General features: G+C 40.2%; 1 protein-coding gene across 1 annotated transcript; it reads right to left on the bottom strand.

The window, feature by feature from the left end:
- Positions 1-3,023: 3,023 nt before the first annotated feature.
- On the bottom strand, positions 3,024-16,543 carry LOC103470946 (endothelin B receptor-like). The gene is made up of 8 exons (XM_008419674.2): positions 16,324-16,543; positions 10,986-11,440; positions 8,755-8,867; positions 8,453-8,657; positions 5,807-5,956; positions 4,934-5,067; positions 4,704-4,812; positions 3,024-3,862 (listed from the first exon to the last, which is right to left on the bottom strand). Exons 2-8 carry the CDS (start codon positions 11,385-11,387, stop codon positions 3,722-3,724), a joined length of 1,254 nt encoding a protein of 417 aa, XP_008417896.1. The 5' UTR covers positions 11,388-11,440; positions 16,324-16,543; the 3' UTR covers positions 3,024-3,721.
- Between the last annotated feature and the right edge of the window lie 3,639 nt (positions 16,544-20,182).

Raw genomic sequence — 20,182 nt, 5'->3', positions numbered from 1 at the left:
GCAAAATCATTTTATACCCTGGAGATGTAGGACGATTGGATGTTTTTCTCGGATGATTCATGAAAATAGATGGAAACCAAATGTAACTTTCCCCTCAAATGAAAGAAAGATGTAGCCCATTACAGACGTGATAATAGCAAGAGGTCACTGCTCCTGAAACTAAAACTATTTTACTAAGACAATGGAAAATAGGATCCATGTTGAATATCTGGTCCATCATGTTACTCAAAGACCAAACCAAATTGTGATTTGTTATGACCGCTTCCTAAAATATTTCAAGTTTTTTTTTTTAGCCAAGAGATTTCATCTGAAGTGATTAAAAATGACGCCTTGTCATTTCTTGTGACAGTCCACCGCAAAGCAGTAATTGATTAAAAAGTGGAACAAAATAAAACCAGTGGTGCACATTTGTACAACTGCTGATTCAATGTTTCGCAAAGCCACAGGAATAACAGCTAGCAAGCCTTTTGTTCATTCTGGAGAGTAAGCGAAACAAAAAACCCGCTCTTTGTCAGATTGGAAAAAGAACAAAAGTGTTTAAATTTTGCCTCACACTGTAGAATGTATTTTGGTTTGGACTTTAAGAAGGCCAAACCAAAATACATACGCAGGTCTGGCTGTGAAAGTAGTTAATGAACACGAACTTATTTCCTCATCTTAGGAAGTATTCACACCAAAAAAGTGAACTTTGGTCCCCTTAAATTCCTAGGGCTCGGTTCGGTCGAAGTGAACTCCGGTGCGGTTTAAATGCGGATGTGTGAACGCCGAGCAGACTGGACTTCAGCTCAGGGCATTCTGGGTAAGTACAACCTACACCAACGCCAGTCTAGCATTAGCGGAAGGAATGGCTCATGGTCTTTTAGCAAAGACAAACAAGAAATCCATCAGCCATTAAAATCTGACGCTACTCCATTTTGTTTACGTTTCTTGAAGAAGGAAGTTCCGCTCCGTGTCTCATTCAGGAGTTTTTTTCTTCAGCGGTTCTTAGTCCAGCGCCACCACAGGCGAGGAGGGGAACAGGTTTTTCAAAGGGTTTGGTTTGTTTCACACGGTACTGAAAATTTAGGAAATTTTGTAATTTCGATCCCCAATCGAACTGAGTCTACCGTATTATCAGGTATGAAAACATCCTCAAATCTTCTGCAGCCTCTAGCAAGTTTGTGTCCCCAAGAAAGTAAATAGGAAAGTACAAATAAAACTTCTCAAGGCTTTCTTCTTGCTACTCGCCTATAAAAGCCAGATTAACAAAGTGAACAACCAATAGTTGTCTTGGAAACTGATTCTCCATCATAGCTCTGTTGACACCGCAGAGCTACCTTTAGCCTCTTAGTCGTTTTCCTGATAAATTCTCAAAGGCCGTCATGTCTTATTAGGTTGCCGTTGTGTGAAAGCCACTGTAAATAAGTCAAACAACACACAGTATAAAATACTATTTATTAATGTATACACTTAACAAAATAGTACTGTATAAATGTATTTAAATGACCAAGGCCTTTACAGTATTCACATATATTTTCATGTTCAACCTCACACATCACTCAGTAAAGACTGTAGCAAAACCACTCTAAGTCTCCTTCACTGGGTTTCATTCACATGTGGCTAAAAGCAGATATAAAAAGTTCCATGAATCACATTCAGCTACTGATTTAACTATGATGCAAAAAATAAGAAGACTTTATAAAGGGTAAAGAAAACAACACGGGAATATATCAGCTCTATTTATAAAACCAAAAGAGTTTCATTAAATGCATAATTTAATAAGTTTCTTAGAAACAAAGCGATAAATTGTTTTGGAAGAAATTGACAAAAAAAAAAAACAACTTGATTAATGTTTTCAATATATTTTGTTAAAACTGTAAAATGCATATGAACAATTGAAACCAAATATTTAGAACCGATAAGAAGAGACAAAGCCTTTTTTAATTTCTGATGATTAAACATTTCCTGTTTGATGTCAGCTTGGATTTCCCAAATTATTTGTTTACTAAATACTAAAATAATAAAATTTCTATTAGTTTTTTAAATTACTTCATAAGTTTACGCTGCAAAAACACAAAATGTTGCCAAGTATTTGTGGGCCAGTTTCTAGAGCAAATATCTTAGTACAAGTTAAAGTACACTAAACTAACTCACAGGTAACTTTTCAGCAAAATATGGAAGCTTATTTTAAGTCAAATATATATTAATATTGATGAAAAATTTCTAGTTTTAAGTTTTACTTATAATATGGTAAAAATGTCATGTTCTACTGGCAGATTATTTCACTTACAGACAACAAAGTCGATGTTTTGAAGTGAAGAAATGTAAACGTCCAAGTTTGAGGAAAGTAAAAAAAAATAAAAATCCTTAAAACGTTTTGGCATTTATCAGATAGAAATCATTTTGATTATCCTAACTGACCTAAAACAGGAAATGTTTAATCTGGTTTAATGTGAGGCAGTGAGAAATAATAAAAAAGGTTGTCTTATTTAAACACAATGTATAGAAATGACAATAATAAACACTATATCCAAATACCTGGTTTCAACCGTGTAAATGAAGGACTCCCAGGTTCAAAGATGGATGACAAAGTCAGCAATCATGTCTTTAAAAAAAAAGGGGAAAAAAAGCCCAAAGTTTTCCCAGAATCCCCCTGCTGCGAGGGCGACAGTGGGAAAATATTTGGTGCTTTTATGACCACAATGCAGTTCAAGAGACTCTTAAAACGTCCAGTCAGCTGCATACACTTTCATTTCTTAAATCTTTTAAATAGCGCAACATAACAAGTTCCAGCAACAATCATGTCTTTGCGTTGGCAGCTTAGTCTGACTCAGGTGAATGGCCTCGGGAAGGCGAAGCGGACGCCTCGCTGGGCGGAGGGGCTTACACAAGCCCTTCATGTTCCTCGTGCTACATTCACAGAAAAATAGAAGCTACATTGTCATACGAGGATCATATGGTGTTTTTCTCGTTTTCCTGGACGACAGCAGCCCTCTTGTGACTGAAAGCAGAGATAAAAAGGATTTCTGCTGAGCCACTCTCCACATGACTGGGAGATTCACAGTAAGGGCCCCCGATTCTTTTTTTTGTTTCTCTTTTTCATGCCGGGAGATTCCGTGAACTCTGAGCACGGACTGCGTCTTTTGCCAGATAAGGCGGCGCGCTGGTCTTTGATGTCTCGGCAGCAGCGATGCCTCTGAGATGCGGAGACTCTCAAAGGCTCCAGTCCTTTGAGTCTCGAATGACTGTGTCACGGTTTCCCCTGCGAGGTATTACAGCATCACCGGTAGGGCTGATTGATCAGCGCTCGTTCGTACTCCAAGCACTGCAGCTAGACATAGGCTAAAGTCTGTATTCTACATGTAAATAACCCTGTACACACATTTACAAGTGGCTTGACCTAACTCTACTTCATCTGGTCCATTGAGAGGCTTTGTATCCTCAAACACATTCATGTAGCGTTGGTTGGTGGCGTGAGTTACAACGGCTTGAACAGGTGACAATCCTGTAGTTTCATTCTCCACCTTTGGGTCGATCACAGTCTTTCAGTCTGCAGAAGGAAAACGAAACAAAACCCCTTCAGCCTGGATCATCCTTATCCCACTTCTGACTCCAAAGTGATGGTGTGTGTGTTGGCAGTGACACAGCTGTTTCTCCGGGTGGGAAAGCAGATTCTGGGGAATATCTGTCCGGTTTGGTTGGACGGCGCGGCGAGAGAGAGAGAGAGAGAGAGAGTGAGTGTCTATGAAGAGCTTGTGTACTTCTGACTGGAGCGGGAGCTGGTGCGGTCCAGTCCGTTGCCATGGCAAGATCCCTTCCAGCGTCCTCCGGAGCAGCGGTCGTCCAGAGGAGACGTCCTGTAGCACCAGCAGCACAGGCAGGACTGCAAGGCAAAAACGAGAGCCGTCAGTAAATGTATCGTGCTTCATAGAAGTTTTTGCAATCTTAACAAGGGTTGGCTACTAACAAGGTTAGTTTACTTAAGTACATTTTTGGAAAAAAAAATTTACTTTTAAGAGTAGTTTTACTACAATATCCTTTTTACTTGGGTAACTTTATCATGACGTATCGCTACTCTTACTTGAGTAAAATTTCTATTGTGAGTAACTTCACTGAATGAGGAACAAGCTCGTTTTAACCATAAGTTCACCAGACGCCGACACACACCTGCAGTTTTTGTTGGTTTTATTTTATATTGAAACAAATTTAGAAAAATCTCTTTTCTCTGATTGTTTTGTAATCATGTTATTTATGAGTTATTTTCATTTTGACCTTTAAAATATAAACATTTCCAAATAACTTCATATTTCAGTCCATCTGATGATGACATTTTTAATTATTTGACAACTGATAATATGATCAGAATCTTTACCAAATACTTTTTTACTCTTACTTGAGTAATTTCTTGGACGGATACTTTTTACTTTTACTTGAGTAAAAATAAGTTGTACTAATTGTTGCCTGCTCTGCCAGCCTCTATTCTTAACATTTTGTCACACAACCACAAACTGCAGTGTTTGATAAGGTGTATCGTATTGTATCATTTATCGTGATAAGGACTTTTGATTTATTATTGTCACCATAAATTCCTAATACTGACATTGAGTCAAGGGGGCTGAATACAAATTTTTACACAGCCAGAGTTGACAGTGTGACATGACGAAATGGGAAAACTGCGTTTGCTTCCAGCGCCCTTTGTTTAAAGCCAAAGCGATCCTCCTTACCTGGAAACAATTTTTAAACTTCTGGCTGACAAAGTAGAGGGCAATCGGGTTAATGCAGGAGTTTAGAGAGGCCATGTTGATCCCGATGTAATCCATCACCAGAAGGAAGCTGACAGGAGCAGGAAGAGGGCAGAGTTTACTGTAAAGGCTTCAGGAAGCCGGAGAAATGGAGAACAATGTGCTCTTATGAGGCTTTCTCCGGGTGTCGAGGTGGAAATCTGCTTTCCTACCTGAGCAGCTCGCAGCGGTTGGGGTCATTTTCGTCGTAGACGGTTTTCTTCAGAATGCGGCTGAGGTGGAGCGGCAGCCAGCAGAAAGCAAAGATCAGCACCAGGCAGAACACCGTCTTCGCCACTTCCCTCCGCTGCACCAAACGCACACAGAGGAACGTAAACACGGGGTTTCAGCGGAGAACGTCTTCACTGCTTTAGAAAGCCCTGAAGGTCTTTGTTTTTTTTATTAACATAGACTCCTCAAAAGCTAAAGCTAACAGCTAGTCGGAGCAAGTTAAAAATGTGATGTCTGTTTATGCAAAAGGTATTTTGTAGAAGCGTAGATACGCGTTAGGTTTATCTGTGAGCCTTGAATCATCTTTATACAGGCAAACTGGAGACTTTTAGAAAGCTAGTCACAAATAAAGTTAAGTACACCCTCTGCCAGTGTTGTTATATCTCATTATTTAACAAACACATCTAACCTGAAGAGTGCAAAAACACAAAAAGATTGGCGTTATTTCTAAACGCAAAGCCAAAAGTAAAACCTGCTGTGAAAAGCCAACCATGTTTTTACTGCTTTACTAGCAAGTATGTAAATCAACAATAATTAACTAATCATCAAATATTCTGTCCCCACTAAGAGGAATCTACTATTTTCACTTCTCATACCGATATCTGATGCGGATCGTATCGACCGATACGATCCGATACAGAAAGACATTGCTGCATCGACTTAAAACGTTTCCTTTTTTAAACACACAAATTTATGGAATTGTAATTTTATTTGATAACTTAAATGCCCCAGTAGCTTCTTCACAAGCTTGGCCTTTTAGGCTCAGCTGAACTCTACTGTCAGGTTCTTTCTGTGTTTTTTTTGTTCCTGCACACCTGTTTCATGTGGTCGTTGAGTGCGATCCGCATGCCTTTCTTGCGACTGAGCATCTCGCAGGACATGAGGGTGTAGAAGACGCCGGTGCAGGCCAGCGGGAGGCAGAAATAGAAGCCGAACAACCACCAATCTTTAACTTCCTGGTACAGCTGGCAGAAAAACACGCACACACACACTATTAGTTTTGGCTAAAAAATAAAGCACAAATCATTTCATTCTGGTGTAAAGGCTTCAGATTAAAGGACGAAATGCAGAAATAGGCTGTGAATGCAGTCTCAAAGAAATGAGTTAATAAATTATCCTCATAGACTCTCAAACTGCATAAAAAGATCCAAAGTAGAGTTTTAATGCTCGACTTTTTGCTCCAATAATTCAAAACTGGATTCAAAAACACGTTTAATTATGATCCTCCTTCTTTGTTCGGAAAAGAAACTGCAAAAAGTTTCCTCTGCAACATGAACGTCTGTTCATTATATAACGCTTTGTTTACCCCCCCCCAAATGTAAACCTTTAACTCCGGGTCTTTCCCTCTGAATTAAAGGGGTCACATGTTTGACATTTCTTTCCAATTTCCTCCTTCCTTACGAGTTCACCACGAAGATCACGAGAGGCCGTCACATCAGGGTGATTTACACGCAGCAGCACCTCGTCGGGCTCTGTGATTGCTTTCTGGCAAAGACAAAAGGGAGGCCCTGATTAAACGGACCGAGCGTCCGGGGCGCTCGTAGCGCCGACGCGAACCGGTTCTGTTGGAACCAGAAAGCAAACACCAGGTGCACACGCTGAACGCCGTCCAGAAGGTTCTCTCCTTACCGCTATGCTGCAGAAATTAAAAATAAAAAACCCATTCATGCAAAGTTACAATCATCCCAGCTGATCTGCTCTTCCCTCCACGAAAGAGAAAAGCAGTGCAGCTCTTGTAAATACTGAAGTCACTCGTGTTTTCATGAGTTTTCTTCCTCCCTATCTGAGTTCCTGATAGATAATCCCCCCAGCGCCTGGTACGGTCAATGTCAGAAGCTGTTTGTCTTCCTGTTTTACCTCGGCGTTGCACACGAATAACCTTTGCTAGCCGCTTCCTCCTGTTATTGCTGGACCAAAAATCTAATTAACTACATTACGGATTACTTAGAGGCCCGCGCAGCGACGGGGCTGGCTCTGACGATAACCTCTCATCGCATTCCCAACACTCTTCCAATGTTTTTACGTCATTATTCACCAGATGCGCGGCTGCCAAAGCCTGAACGCTGAGCCTGCGAAAAACGCTAAACCGACATGATCAGTGTGACGAATTTGGTGGGAAGGTGAAGGAGTTGCTTCAGTGGAGGACAAGGTTCATGAACTCTGCAGTCCATGCAGTTTGTTGTCTCCAAACTCTCCTTTTGTGGGTGTTTAAGATCAGGATGTAAAATGTATAACACAAGTGACCAAACATATGACCTAATCATCTTTTTCTCTTATTTACATTTTTGGGGATTTTTAAGTGCCTTCCTTCTGCCCAGATTTATCCCCAACCCAAACTGATTGGCCAAAATTATTGATCATTTTTGTGACAATTGCAAACATTTCTGTGGAAGAATTTTGACCCCACTGTTCTTACTGAATTGTTTATTTTTAGCCTGTTTTAGATTTAAGTCCAGACTTTGACTCTCAAACATTTGTGGGAACAGAGATTTCCCTCAAGGTTAACCGCTCGTATGGATCCATGCAGAAGCAGCACTGTGCTCTTTTTTATTTGTTTGTTTGTTTACTTTGTTTTAATATAAGGAGGAAGGACTTTAAGGAAATGTGCAAGATCAAGAACAGGAGCGTTTGAACCAGGATATTTGCCTTAGCCCACAATTATTAGATGTAGGAAGTGAATCAAACGCCGTTCATATTTGACTTCACAAAATGTGTCATCTTTACTCCGCTGCTCACTAATATTAGTGCCGGGACTTTCACCCGTTAATTTCAATTAGTTAATTACATTTTTACATTTGACGCGTTTACAAATGTCAACGCCATTAATCACATTTTTCTTTTTCACATACAAAATGTTCTGGCCGGAACATTTGTGTTGCGTTTCCGGTACACCCAAAAATCTGACGCACAAGCGTCGTCCGCAAACAAAGATGCTTTTCTTGTTTGCTACAAAAACAATCTAACTGGACTGTCGTTGCGTGAACGTTGTGCTAAAGAGGGCTAGCCAGTCAACAAAGGAAATCGAGTCCACAGCAGCATCTCAATGCTAAGCATGTAGCTGCAGCACAGACGTCTGCAATGATGATGTCAGCATCCTGTCGCAATAAAATCTCCCAGAAGTCCCTGCACTGAACAATAATATTCCTGTTTTGAGACCATTTTCAAGTAATATGAAGCTAATGGCAAAATAATGCAAGATCACAGTCTGAAAGATATTGCAGTAAGTATTGTTGCTGAGCTCACATGTCTATTTATTCAATAATTCAGGAGCAAAACGGTTTGTTGAGTTGAAAAATGATGCTGGTTTTATTAATTAAAATGCTGGCATTAATTCCAGACTCTGATTAAAAACCTTAATCGAGTCCCACCGCTAGTTGAACTGCGATAAACCGTAATGTTTGGAACATGAATTGAGGGAAAAAGACATTGATCACCTGCGTCAAGCAGGATGAACAACGTACCTTCATGAAGCTGGTGGCCTGCTCCGGGTGTAGCAGGCAGATGCGCAGCTTGTTGCCTCTGTACGACATCTCTATCATGTCGAAGGCCACCGCCTCGGGGACGGCCAGCACCACGGCAACCATCCAGATCACGGTCACCTCCATGGCCTTCCACAGGGGGATCCCCATGCCCTTCACCCGGCTCCACGAGATCACGGCGTGGTAGCTGAAAACCGTTCAGACGCAGTCGCTCAAATGTGCCCACAGTGGTGGTCAGTAGGGAGTGTGCGTGTGTGCGTATGGGTGTGCATGTGTGCGCTCACCGGTCAATGCTGAGGGCACACAGGCTGAGGACGGTGATTCCCACTGAGGCTTTCTGGATGAACGGGATCAGCTTGCAGACGTGCACGCCGAACGGCCAGTCCTCGGCTAGGAGCTGCGGTAGAAACAATAGAAACTTGTAATAAGAGAGACGTCGGTACCGCCTGTGCAAACACACACACGGATCTCTCAGAGGTTCACTTAGGGCTCCCTCTGTCTTTAATTCTTCCAAAATGAATTTAGTCGAGGCCAAAACCCACAGCCGAGGGCCGCTCCTCGCTGAGGGCTGCAGGGGGGGACAGGTTCAGTTCTGGTCTGGACTGAGCTAGGAATAACAAATAAGACCACATGTTTAATTATTCTAAATGTTTTAATGGGTATTAAATAGCCATCATCTAAAAGGAGATCGAGATATTCTCTTTGTCTTTGTTGCTACTTTGGCAAAATGAACAAACTTAAAAGTCTATTTTGTTTTTAATTCTCTGGAAAGAGAAAAGACATTTCAGGTGATGTTTACAGAGCCGGTTTGTGAGGCTGTAACATCACCTAAAACTCACAACGAGGGACGAGGTTGGTAATTGTATTTTTGACAAAACTTCAAAAATCATATTTATGGTTCATAAATAAATTCCGACCCAACAAACTGATTTCTGATTTTTTTTTTTTTTTTTGGATGGTACATTAACATTTCCCAGCTGCTCTGACTGTGATGTAGCTCAAACCCCCTTGTGACATCCATCCACTGGTTGCTATAGCGACGCTTTCTTCCTCTTTCAGCGTCTAAACAACTTGTAACTCTTATATTGATCGAGTCCCGTCTGTCGCTTTATTGTTCCTATTTGAAACGCTGCCAAACAAATTATTTAATCGTAGCCGGAGCGCCATCTATTGTAACGTCCCGATCCGATATTGATATTGAATCTATATTAGACTAAAAATAAGTATCGGATTACGTTGTGTTGTGATTATTCTCTTCTCGTGTAATAAAAGGACAGATCTTCCCATGACTGCTGCGGTGTCAGGAACCCGCCCGGCTCTTATCTTGTTTGTTTTTGTGTTTTTTTTTTCTTTTTGGATGGACTGTGTTTGAAACGAACTGCGTCGCGTTTCTCTGCTGTGAAAATAAAGTCTGATTTTTGTATTCAATGGAGCAGAAGAGGATTTTTGTTTCTTCCAAAGCAACTCAAGTCCATCTTTCTTTTACTGTGCTTGAACTACATAGATATTTGACACATATTTATTTGGTAAAATGTTGAAATTTATGAAAGTACTTTCTGCAAGAACATCATGTGATTGCGTTTGGGACAAATATTTCATTTACGTAATACAGATGAAGTTATTTTTTATGAATTTCACTCATAAAATCTGTATGACAGATTTGACATTTTTAGTGGCTCTTTAAGGTGAAATGTTTCTGAAGATTTGGTTTCCTTCAAAGAGCCGTCACTCCCATCGCTAGCTGACGGTCGGTTATTGCAGTCACGTGAATTATCAACCTTTGTCGCAGGTTTGTGGAGAAATTTTGAGATCTGTTTTCTCAGAAATCTGGTTTTCCGAGTGCCGGTGTCCACACAGCCGTTCCTTCTCCACTTCTTTTTTTGACATCATATAAAACGACTCAAAACTCCCCCGAGGAGGCTTGGTCGTGGTTTTGTTTGGGTAAACTTTACAGATTTTGAAAACCATTTTTCTCTTTTCATTACTTCGTGTTGATTCATCACATAAACCCACCCCCACACCCCCTCCTCACCCCCCCGATGGGGACATGTGGGAGTTTGAGTCTGTAACATAAAAAAAAAATCACAATCTCGTAATTCATATCCCTCAACTTTAAATCCACGTTTTTCTGCCACAGACGTGCATTTCAACACAAGCTGAACTTTTAACCCGATGATAATAAAAAGTTAATATGAAAGGCCTGATCGCTGGATGAGGTTAAAGGAAACATTTGACATTTGTTTGATTTTTTTAATTTATTTTTTGGGAAAGCATTCTGCTTCAAAATCACATTAAGCTGGAACCAGAGTCAGACTTGTATGATAAATATAAATGATTAAGAGCATAAAAGTCCTGGTTTCTTAATTATTATTGATGTGAATTAAACAACTAGGACCTTTATTGTAACTTAATAACGATTTCCAGAGAGTCTAGGTTGTTTTTCGTGGCCTTTGTCCCATTAAAAACACCCAGAAGGGAAACTGGAGTCAGACGCAGACGTCACGTTGAAGTCTACCTTGTACACGTTGATGGGGATGGCGATGATGATGTACAGCAGGTCTCCGAGTGCCAGGCTGCCAATCAGCACGTTGGGTCCGTTCCTCATGCACTTATTCCTGTAGATGATCCTGAGCAGCGTCGAGTTGCCGATGATTCCCACCACAAAGATCAGGCAGGAGATGATGGTGTTCACGTACTTGAAGGCGTGTCTGATCTCCGTCGGCTTGACGCACATGGGCGGGTACGGCCTCCGCGGGCGGTCCGGCTGCGGCGGCGGGAGCTGGACGGACACGTTGCCCTCGGAGGGCTCCAGGGGGTCCGGGACGCTCTGGGAGTCGCGGGCCGACCTCGAGGCCCTGGCCTCCGCCGCCGCCAGGAGACACAGCAGCAGCACGACGGCCCTCGTTCTCACAAACATGTCGACGATCGCTCACAGGCCCGCCGGGGATTCGGTCCGTCCAAACTCTGATCCTGCGAGGAGAAACACAGCGAGTGTCGCGTTGAGCAAAGAGCAGCGTGTTTTTGCCGAGTGTGTTTAGGAGAAATGGACAAAATTTTGAGGAAATGAGGACTCTAATAGTTTTAAATGATCTCACTTTGAGTCAAAGTCTTCCTGAAAAACCTCAAGAGTTCAGAGTTCTTCCTCAGGACTACACGTATCGGCAAACACGCAGCATTTCCAAGTTATTTTGAGAAAACACATCAAGTATTTTTTGGTCTAGTTCACTTATTTAGTCTAGTTCTTATTTCTAGTTCACACTTTGAAATAAGACAAAGCCGGCTTACAAGTAACTTTTCAGCGATGTATAGGAGCTTGTTTTAGGTCAACAATTCCTTAATATTGATGAAAAAACATTCTAGTTCCACTGGTAGATTATTTCACTTATAACAAGACATTTTTCTCATGTTATAAGTGAAATAATCTGCCAGTGGAACTAGAGCGTTTTTTTAAAGTCAGTATTAAGGAATTGTTGACTTAATAAAGGTCATATATGTTGCTGAAAAGTTTCTTGTAAGTTAGTTTTGTTTTATTTCAAGTCTTAAGATATTTGGACTAGAAACTAGACAGAAATACTTGGTAAGATTTTATGTTTTTGCTGTGAATGAGTTTGTTATTGCTGCGGTTTTCTGTGAAACATACAAGAGAGCCAAAACAAGCCACACATTTCTTTCATAGAACCTAATGATTTTTGTGACTGCTGTCTTGTAAAATCTAGATTTAAATTGTATTTATATGTTTTTCTATTACCTAAGGAACGAAAATCCATAGATGTTGCTATTCATGTTTCAAACGGGGCCCATTTGTTTGAACTGTTGAATCTTTTGTTGCTTAGAGAAAGTGTGGTGCTTAGTTTGACCTTTCACACCTGCAGCCCAAAAAATCACCATGACAACCAGCACTTTTGGATGTAGAAATCTGACTCCATGACATTAAGATTTAAACTTAGACACTCAAAATAGTGACAAAATAAGAGATCTTAAACGGTGATTAGAGAATTTTTTTTTTGTGCTTTAAAAAACAACTATTTTTCAAAATAAGAGACTTATTTTTATATATATTAAATTTCTGCAAAAGTAGGTCTCAAAGCACTCATGGACATAAACTAGTGACGTAAAATGAATCATACATAGATGATAACAGATGATTTTCAAAGTAAAAGTCGAGCCACCAGGGGGGGCTAGAGGAGTCTCAGGAAACTTAAGGGAAGATACGAAAACGTAAAATAAATTTAAACTAATTCATTTTTACATATTTTTTTGATTTTTAATTTAAAAAAAACCCTAATATTTTCAAATCACTATTGTTAAAAATACAAACTAAAATAATTTATTGAAATGTTATTTACCGTGACTGGCTGCCGGTCAAATATCTCAAGCGGTTTTGCACGGCCAGCTAAAATCAAATGCTACGAGGCAGCATCTATGCTAAACACGTGTAATAATTATTGAAAGTAGAGAATGAACGTGAGAAAAGCATTCTAAAAATGTATGTTTCTTTACATATTTTGTCTCCATCCAGAAGCTAACACTGTTTGGGAGCCGCTGGGTTAGAGAGCGTAAGGAAAACTGGTTCAGAAGTCAATGTGGCTCCACAGAACAACGCGGATTTATGATAAATGTTACTGCAAATTTAACGGCAAAGGGGTAAATCTTGTACATGAAGCTGTACCGACTCATGACATCAGTAATGCCTGCTTGTTCTCAGATCTTTTTCACCCTACAAGATTTGATTTTGTGTTAATTTTTAGAATATTATCTCCTGCATTTCATAGTGCCTAATAAAGTTTTATTTCTACTTTTAGAAACAGTCATTTCATAGACTTTGTATCACAGGTCTGCTAACAGACTGTATAATGATGATCTGAACTCCTTGTTTGGTGGCTTAGCCTCAGAAATTAGCTTGCAGCTAAAATAAAACCACAGAAGCAAGATGTTGCCTACAGCTGTCTTCAAGTGATTCTCTCTGAATTGAAAATGGATGGGAGGAGGAAAACAAAAATCCCTGTGCTTTACTACTGCCTTTTAAAATCATTTGAGCCTTTTTCACAGTAAGTGTTATCAGTTACCAGCTTGCTTATCCAGCCACATAATACGAGGAACATGCAACGACTCTATTTCTGATATCTGAGCTAAGAACCAAAGCTCTGCTGGAAATCTAACAAAACTTTGTATCAACTGCTTTGAGTCCCTGCTTTGCTCCAAGAACACCCATAATGTGTCCAACACGCAATCCTAATCTTATCATGCACACTGTGTTTTCTCTGTATGCTACAGCAGCGTAAGTTTCAGTAAAAATACCACCATGTCACTGCATTAGTACAAACTTTAAACAAAAATAAAATGTCATTGCTTTCATTTAATCCACAAAAGCTACAATTATTCCCACTGCAGCTGAAAAGCACAACACACTGACCATTAACCTTAAACCCAAACACTGGAAGCTCATAGCTTGATTTAAACTGGTTTCTAAAGGAAACCAGGAAACCCTGGATCTCAAGTACAGAAGGAGGAGAGCTCCAGGTGAAACAATAACCAGGTGTGTCTGAAAAACTCTCCAAGTCAGTGAAATAATTTGAAGTTGTAAAATAAAGCAGAACCCTGTGTAGTCGTATCGACATGGGAGGCACATGAGAAAACTTTTAGGGTTTTGTCAGAAGCCTCACAGCAGCATTTTAAACGACTTGCAGCCGTTCCGGAGAGGCTTTACTAAGGTTTGCGTTTGATGCTCTGCAGTAATCCGAGCGCGATGAAACAAAAGCAAGAATAATTGTTTCCAGTTCAGGACGTGAGAAAATGTGGCTCACTTTTCTCAGATGATAAAAACAGCCACGAACCAGAGACCTGACGTGTGCATCTGAAAGTAAAACCAGAAGCTGAAGGTTCCCAACAGAGGACTGAACCGAAGAGCCGCAAGATCCAAATGTGGAAAGGGAAAACAGCAAAACCCATCCGAGTTATGCTAATGGAAAGTTGAGTGAAAGGAAAACAACGAATGACAATGACACAAACTCACCTGATCTAGTGTCGTCAAGAGGAAGATTTTTCACAATAAATCTGAAAAACTGAAATTTTCAACAACTGTAGGTTTACGTGAGCGACACGAACACTAAATCAAAATCTAAATTCCTAGCACGATAAGAAATGTATCATGATAAACGATAAATGACTATCCTGTGAGCAACAGTCATTAAAATTAATTTAAACAAATACTTAAAACAATTCACGCACACTCTGCTTAATAAGTCTACGCATCATACAGCCTTACATTTGTAATTAGTGCAATAGATGAATGTTTCAATAAAATTCCAACTCTGACCGAGATATTAAAAGCGCCCCGAACATCCACACTAGACCAAAATTAATAAAACGGCGAACACAAAGTCACACAAAGCGCGTCATTTTCATAGAACAAAATAAAGGAGCTGGGGGGAAGAAAGCTGAATAAATGAAGTTCAGTGTGTGTGTGTGTGTGTGTGTGTGTGTGTGTGTCCGCTCTTTGTGACAGAGATCCTTTATGGGGTTTTTGTGGACAGATTTTGGCTCTGAGCCTCTGTAGAATCATGTGTGTCCATAAAAACCGCCAAGGGGCATCTGAGGCCGAACAGGCGGTGGGGTTGTGACGGCCGCAGACACTGGAGCGTCGGCGACGAACACGTTCACACAAACAGRGCCTCTCTGCACAGGCCTTTATATGATGGCAGAGGTCGGTGCTGAAAACGCACGTCCTCCTTTATACGTTCCAGTGCAAAATAACAAACGGCACAACAAAACAAAACAAGGACGACTGCTGTTCATCGCAGCATTCGGACGATTCGATGCGCGCATCACAAGAAACCAGTTTTGATTTTTTTTGGCCAAAGTCTGTGTAAATATTCCCTCCTGTGAATGATGCCTTTGTGTTGGGTAACATGGCGGCTCGTTATCGTATATTAGAGCAGGGTTTTCTGATTTAATTAGGAAGCTCGATCCTTTTATTCTATTAAAAACCATCCCTGACCTTTAGCTCTGATGGCTTTTTTTTTTGTTTTAAGAAATTAAGGAAGGAAAAAAAGTTGGCTGAAAGAGCGGATGTGGGGAGATTTTTGTTGGTGGTCAGAACATGTGTGACCTGATTGAGGTCAGGATAGAGGCGTATAAGAGAGGTGAGTGTTGAAAGTGTTTTTTTTTAAGAAACCTGCAGAGGGAGAAGAAGAAGCTTTCCTGCTGCAGAGTTTATAAGAGCAAAAGGAGGAGAAGGCATGCAGTGGAAAAATAAAAGTGAAAAGAAAAGGCTGATATCTGCACTTCTGCAATCAGCAAATAGCTGGAGCACCGTTCCAAATCACATTTAAAATGTACATAATTGATTCGATTTAATCTGTGCAAAAAATGAAAAGCTAAAGTTGGTTTCCGAATATAAAGATTTCTAAAGTGTATTATTTTTTTGAAACAGAAGTAAAACATGACTTTGGTGACAAAATCTGTTAAACTGAACGACGTTATGACTACATCGACTGCAGAAGTCCGCAAAACAAAATAAGTTTTTATCGAATAATAATGTATGTGAAATATGCTATAACAGATTTATGTTTTTTGCATTAAAATGTAAAAATGTCCATCCCATTTAAATAAAGCTTTTGGGATATTTATTTTTGCTGTGTTTATGCAGTTGTCATCGATACTAAAGTAAAATTAAAATAAAATAATTGCAACCTTTATATGATTAATCGGTTTCATGCAAAGTTATGATTGCTAAAAGTTAGAAATCAGTAAATAAATAAATCCCACATATTCATACATTCAATCAGAAATGCAACAAGTGCCTGTGATGAGCCACATTTCCAGCAGTTAGAGAGGAAATCAGACACACTTACGGATTTCCAGAGTCACGGTGTCAGTGTTGGGGGTCAACCTATTCGCATTAATGTTCCGCGCACAGTCGATCTAATCACATCGATCGTTTTGTCATTAATTAACGAACATTTGAAATAGCGCCGTCCCGGAGTTAAAGATCCCAGTTCCTCCTCCTCCTCCAGCAGCAGCAGCAGCAGCAGAAACAGACGATCCTCCTCCTCTCTCTGCACCTTCTGAGCTCCGCCGCTGCATCGCTGCTTTTATAGCTGCAAGCCAGGAGGCTGCAGGAACAACCAATCACAGCCCAAACTCGACCATCCTTCCTTCTGCGAGAATCAGTCCATCCATCCATCCGTCTTCTTTACACCCTTGTCCCTTGGTGGGGTCGGGAGGGTTGCTGGTGCCCATCTCCAGCTAACGTTCCGGGTGAGAGGCGGGGTTCMCCCTGGACAGGTCGCCAGTCTGTCGCAGGGCGTGAATCAGTCTGAACGCAAAATAATTTTTCAACTTTCTAACTTTTACAGATGTCATAAAAAAAGTAATATAAACAAACTCCACCATATCCACTTTGATGTTTGTAAAACCAGACAGAAACTTTTATTATCGTCTTTCTAGAACATGGTGGAACTTTTCATGTTCCCCTCAGTGACGAAAGATTTAATGAGTTTATTTTCAGGACACTGTAAATCAAGTTATTTTGCGGAAGATAATTAAAATGAAAAATCTTCTACAATTACCCAATTAAACTGTGATAATTTGGATACCACTTTTTTCTGAGCAGGAATAAGGCTAGCTGTTTACCTATAAAATAAATAAATCAGTTAAATTGTAATTATTGAGATAGTTTTAGTCCTCTGGTTTGTGAAAATAAGTTACAGGAAACGGATAAACCTTTTAAATCTGTCCCACCAAAGCAGAATGTGGATGTTTTGCCCGGCGACCGAAGTTTGGATGTTCCATTCATAAATAAGCAACTGCTTCCGGGAAGCTTGTAGCTAGTTGGACGCTTAGCTTTAGCACAAGCTAAGGTTGGTAAAGTTGTATTCAGCACAAAATTATTGACCCAAAAACTCATTATTGTTATTGGTAATTTGTTAATGAACACCTTTCCAAACTAACGTGCTTGACCGAACGTGAAATATTTTTTTATTCAAACATTAGCAGTGCAGCTGAAGCTGATTAGCTGATATTAGCTTCCGCGGCATCCAAACTTTAGTCATGCCAGCTACAATCAACGAGGTGAAATTACAACGGGGTCAGGACAATGAGTTTTTTCTTTATTATAAATCGAAAAAAAATAGTATTGTTATTTTTTTTCCCACATGCTCACAAATAAGACAAACATTGAAACATAGCAAGCTGATGTTTCAATGTTGAACTGATTTGAGACCAGAAATATAAACAGGATGTCACGTGTCTGCCTTATTAAAAGGAAGCCATAATAGTCCCTAGAGTTTGGGTGTTAATTGTTTTCTATATTCGGAATCAGAATACTTTTATTGTTATTGTAAAGAAGCACAAAAAAATTTATTTCAGTGCTGCCCTTCCAAACAGGGAAGACAGGTGCCTAAGGCTGCTGGCACTGATTGATTCTTACTCTATAAAAACTGTGCAATTGTTCTATTACTACATGAAATTAAAACTAAAGCTAAAAAAATCCACATCACTGAATATTTTGTCCCAATTCAAAGAATCAAAAGAGTCTGGCAGTCAAATGTATGAAATTCTTGAATTGTGGTCACAGTCTGAAGAAATAAAAAATCATTTAGCTAAAGACATTTAGTAGAAGGCCAACCCTGACATAAACAATTCAACAACAAACTGTCTGCAAAATCAATGGAAATGAACTCAGAAAAATTAAATAGTAAATAAAACCTGAAATAGATCTTTTCACACTAGCTTTTTTTTTTTATCCTAAAAGTTGCTCCCATTTTGTAATGTTTTGTAATGCTTCTGGATTTGTTGTCTGTTCCAGTGACCAAATCTACTTAGACACGTAATGGGCCAGAGAAACCGAAGACAGGGACAGTTTCCAACCCTCACATGCTGAAAACACACACGCACACACACACACACTCTCATGCATGCACACACACCCAGCAGACAAAGGCCCTTTCTCTGGAGTCTCTTTAATGACACCCATCCCCTGCTCTATTTTGGGAGGTGACTATTCCTGGGACACCATTACTGTCATTAACAAAGTCTCATATTATTACACCATTATCTGACATTAGCACCATTATGCATGGCACTCAGTGCCTTATTACTGTGCACCTGTGTGTGTGTGTTTGCGTGTGGACGTGCTGCTGTCCCTGATGCTACACAGGATGCCGCCTTGTTGAATGGATCTTTATTGTTTTATGGGACATTTACTCTTGGAGAGCTATTGTAACATGTTTTCTGCTTCCTCCTCGCCTTTCTCAGGAAGCAACAGAACTTTGAACTCTTGATTAAAGTTTGGTTATTTTTTTTGGCCGCCAAACAGAGGCTGATCAAAAAGAAGAACGCCGATAAGAGCGGGACAGATCCCCTCATTGTCTTGGAGCTGAGATAATTGCCTGAGCGGCACGGCAGGGATCCATCAGGCTGAGGTCCAGAGGGATGAACGGGAATAAAAACCACTCCCTAGGAGGGATGTGTCTGTCTGTACCGCATGACGTCTGGAGCAACCATCAGGCACTGGTAGGAACAGAAAATCCAATTGTTGAGGTTTTTATGTCATGTCAAATCGCTCAAAAAGTTTTTTTAATGGCATCAACCCATTTACCCATGCGGGTAAATTGGGCTGTCATTTAGATAAATTAAGAGGTCCTGAATGTTTTAGACTTTCTTGTTTGCATTATTGCAACATTTCAGACAAATTCCTTTCCCACAAAAGCGGGAGAGGTTTTCTCATTTTTTCTGACTTCAGAAATCTCGGCTGGAATTTCAAAACAAACATTTGTAGATGCGAAACCGTCTTTTGTCACACAACATTAGCTTTTTAAAGGCTATTGCGTTTTTTGGTCGGCCAAACTGAATTTTCTTGTGGTTTCTTGATGAGACAAAACACTAACAGTCTTCTCCATCTCACACGACGGAGGAACGCTGCCTGAAGCAACACTGCAGACCATAGAGGAGTTTGTACTGGTCCGGTCTGTCCATCCAGTTCCAGCACCTGCTTAGTCCCCTATAAGCAATTAAGTAAAGATTGCTGGAGAATAATTTTTCTTAAAGCAGCTTTAAGAAACTGTTATTGTGTCGTGGTATGAGGCTGACAACCTGAAAAACATCAAACTCCTTCCCCCTTCTCTCAGTGCTCACCAGAAACAGCCAATCAGAGCCAGGAGGAGGGTCTTGGCGCTATCAATCATGCTCGTGTTTTCGTTTTCTATAAAACATTCCTAAAACATTCTGAAAAATCGAGTCAAGTCGTCCTACCACCTCACGGTTTCCACTGCGTTGTTTTCCTCGATGAAATACTGTAAACGTGACAAAATGCGGAAAGATTTAAAGTGGTTTTCAGTGTAGCAGAAATATTCTGGAGAAAACCCAATGGGATACAGCGAGAAAATGTAAACTCTACAGAACAAGGTTTATGCCGATATTATAAATAACCATGACTTCAAACTTGTATAGAAGAGAACACATTTTGGTTTCATGCTGTCGTTCTTTTCTTGCCCACATTGAAACCTTTTGCGTTTTAGAGTGCTGCTTATTTCCATTGTCGGTTGTCCATCAGAACCAGTCACCCATTTGCGTTTTTCCTCCCTTTTTTTCCATTGGAGTTGTGTGCATTAATTTCCTCCTCTGTCCGCTGATAATAGACATAAGAGATGCTCGAACCATGAGGAAAAAGAAAAAATAAACCCGAGGTACCATGCAGCTGTTTGCCATAAT

The sequence above is a fragment of the Poecilia reticulata genome, linkage group LG10, assembly GCF_000633615.1.
Source record: "Poecilia reticulata strain Guanapo linkage group LG10, Guppy_female_1.0+MT, whole genome shotgun sequence".
Taxonomy (NCBI): domain Eukaryota; kingdom Metazoa; phylum Chordata; class Actinopteri; order Cyprinodontiformes; family Poeciliidae; genus Poecilia; species Poecilia reticulata.
This window is presented reverse-complemented; position numbering and strand designations above follow the sequence as displayed.